Source organism: Nothoprocta perdicaria, unplaced genomic scaffold (genome assembly GCF_003342845.1).
Source record: "Nothoprocta perdicaria isolate Ctin4 unplaced genomic scaffold, notPer1 scaffold_368, whole genome shotgun sequence".
NCBI lineage: Eukaryota > Metazoa > Chordata > Aves > Tinamiformes > Tinamidae > Nothoprocta > Nothoprocta perdicaria.
The window spans coordinates 122799-126028 of NW_020455608.1; the positions used below are offsets into that span (position 1 = coordinate 122799).

At 34.0% G+C, this 3230-nt stretch overlaps 1 protein-coding gene across 1 annotated transcript in view; it reads left to right on the forward strand.

Annotated features, from left to right (window-relative positions):
- The window catches only part of MAN2A1 (mannosidase alpha class 2A member 1), a 99415-nt gene that overhangs the window by 31398 nt on the left and 64787 nt on the right, over positions 1-3230 (forward strand). The window contains exon 8 of the mRNA XM_026044488.1: positions 1738-1940. Within this exon, the coding sequence (XP_025900273.1) occupies positions 1738-1940 (203 nt within the window). The remainder of the gene's footprint in view (positions 1-1737; positions 1941-3230) is intronic.

Sequence of the window (3230 nt, forward strand, 5' to 3'; positions counted from 1 at the left end):
TTTTTTTTTTTTTTTTTTTTGAAGCATGTCATTTATCCTTGGAAATGAGAGCTTAGCAGTAAAGCTGACGTGCCATGCTTCCTCTGTGGATTCTAATTCTGCATGCCCAGGGTTACTCAAGCGCATACCTAATTTCATTTTTAGTAATACATTGAATGCTTTCTGAATATCTTTGTGAGCACTGAACCTTGCAGATCATACGTAGTATGTATGCCTATCTGTTGTGGGTCAAGTGGTATATTTGGTACTCAGTTGACCATTCTTGTACTTGCTAAGTTTGGAGTTTATATCCCCTTGAACAACGTATCTTCTTTTGTCTTGAAACTTTGCCTTGTTCAGTATTAGTTTGAGTTATTACATCTTAACAGCGAGCATCAAATTAGTGTACTTTTATAAGAATACTGCCATTCTTAAAAGTGTGTATGTATACATACATATGTGTGTGTGTGTCTGTGTCTGTGTCTGTGTATGTGTATGAAAAACATGAAGGAGAAGAAATAGCAGCCACAGAGGAAATTGTTAGAAATTAAAATCACATGATTTGAACTGCTAAGAGAAACGTACTGTCTCCTTCAGAAATTACATCTTTATTTTTGATATAAATTTAATGGAGGCTAACAGGTACTATTATAAATTTTAAATTTTAAAGATAAAATCTCTTTTTTTTGTGATAAATGTGGGTTTTTTAAAATGCTGTCATAAACGATCCTAATTTACTGAATAATGTATCTTATATTCCAAGTCACTATTTTTTCTATTAAAATCTTTTTTTAAATGTTAAAATATGACTTTGCATGCTTAATATTAATCCTAAAAAGGATTATGACTTTTAATTCCTCAAATCTAAATGCATGATTTCTTACAGAGGTTACTTCTGTGCTTTCCCCAGTTCCGTTAGTTATTTTTTCATCTCACTAAGTTTCTCATTGTTCACAACATTGACAGTATCTTTGCTCCTTTTTTTTTCAATGTTTTTTCAGTATTTCAGTGTTTGAAACATTGGGGTACCGTGTTGTGACTTAATCTATAAAAGGCCAAAGCTCTCACAGATACTTTTTTCTGAGAGTTTTTTTTTAATAACCAGAAGACAATAGTCTAGATTTTATTTTTTCTTTTTCTTGCGGTTTTATATCTGCATTAACAGTTACTTTGTGTCTAGACCTGTGTATACAGAACGCTTTTGAAAGCAAATGCTTATTTAGTCAAGAGTCATTTTGGGTGAAAACTATGAAGGAGATTCTGAAGCACAATATTATTAATACTGAATATGAAGACTTAAGACAACTATTCTTTTGCTGCGTTACAGCAAATTTCTTGGTTAGTCCAGGCACATACATAAACTGTATTACTAGACTTTATTAGTTACAGGGAAAAAAAAAGAATTTAAGATGATTTCCACACTGTAAATGCAATAGTTTTCTCAGATACTGGTAACTTGCTCATAGGACTTGGAAAAAAAGAACCTAAGTTTTGTCCAGCTGTTGAAATTTCAACTTCTATTTTAGATATCAGTTTATTCTTGGAAGCAAAATGAATTAGAATTGATTTTGGAAGAGCTAGCAAACATGTCTAAAAAGTACGCAGGGAGACTTCAAAGCTCTTTGAACAATAGAATTTCTGCTGTAACTCATCAGATAAGATTGTTTTCATATGTATTTTAGGAAAATGCCTGTTCCTTCTCTCTGTGTTTCATTGAAGAAAATGGATTGTGCTATAGTCACTTGAATTGTCTTCCAGGCGCAGTTTGGAACTCTATCAGACTACTTTGAAGCTTTGCGCAAAGAAAGCAATTTGGGTGAAAAGAGCACCAATTCATTTTTCCCTGTTTTAAGTGGAGACTTTTTCACATATGCAGACAGAGATCATCATTACTGGAGTGGATACTTCACATCACGACCATTTTATAAGCGACTAGATAGAGTTCTGGAATCCTACCTGAGGTAAGTAGAGCCATCCTGTAAATGGGAAAGTCACGTCTTCAAGTGTATTACATGTATTTGAAGGATGGAAAAGTAATTTTGAAATGCACATTTTATATTTACATTAAGAATTAGAGTAAAACTAACCTAAATGGCCTGTAAGTGTAGTTTTTGTTGTAATGATTAGTCTGTGCACGTAGCATGTAAGTAGATTCACAGAAATAGAGAGATATTTTTTTCCATCCAAATAACGCTTATTTTAAAATATTATGCAAGTCATCAATAATTCCTGATTTCATGAAAAAAGCATTTTAAAATTTCTGTATGAGATTTGGATGGTCTTCATATGAGTTTATAATTATGGCTATTTTGTGAACTCTTTTAGAAAAAAATACAAGTTTATCAGGCTTATTTGAGACAAAATTCAGTAGTCAGGATTGTTTTGTAGCAGATGATCTCAAATTGCCACTTTTTTTTGAGTAGAGGGCAAACCTACTGTGGTTTTGGTTTGTGGTTAATGCAGCAGTTACGGGCTTCTCCCTTGAAGATGCTGTAGATAACATGCATTGTAATAGATTTAATTATTGTTAAAGACAACAAAAAGACATTTTGGACAGGTGTACGTGATACAAATCCAACTTTGGAAACAACTTCTATATGATCAGTGATCAGTTTCTTAAATGATGAATATTGCTTTGGCGTGAAATATTTGTTTTCAGTGCTGGTTTGGTATTTTCTTCTTATTATTGTCCGTGGTCATCTAGCATGGCCTGCCTGCTCACCAGTTGGTCTGACTCTTGCTCTTTCTGATGTGAGCCTTTCATTCTGTGTGTGCTGCATTCCTGAACATCTTCTTGTATATGTTCTTTTTTCTTTTTTCTTCTTTTTTTTAAATCTGTCTAGAGGCTTACAGTTTTTTTAAGCTTTGTAAGTCTGAATGTTGCCGAGATTTAAGGAACAATATTTGGATGCAGAACAGTTTTCTGCAGTGCTGTAAATTAGATTTATTTCTATGTTTTATATATTTGGAGGTTTTTTATATTGGTAGAAGTGGCATACCATGTGCTTGTGCTGTTAATTACATTATCAGTAAATAATTGTATTTTATTAAACAACTTCATAGAATCACAGAATACGTAAGGTTGGAAGGGACTTCAGAGCTCATCTAGTCCAACCCCCCTGCTCACGCAGGGTCACCCAGAGCACGGGGCACAGGGCTGTGTCCAAGCGGGTTTTAAAGATCTCCAAAGAAGGAGACTCCACAACCTCCCTGGGCAGCCTGTGCCAGGGCTCTGTCACCCTCACTGTCAA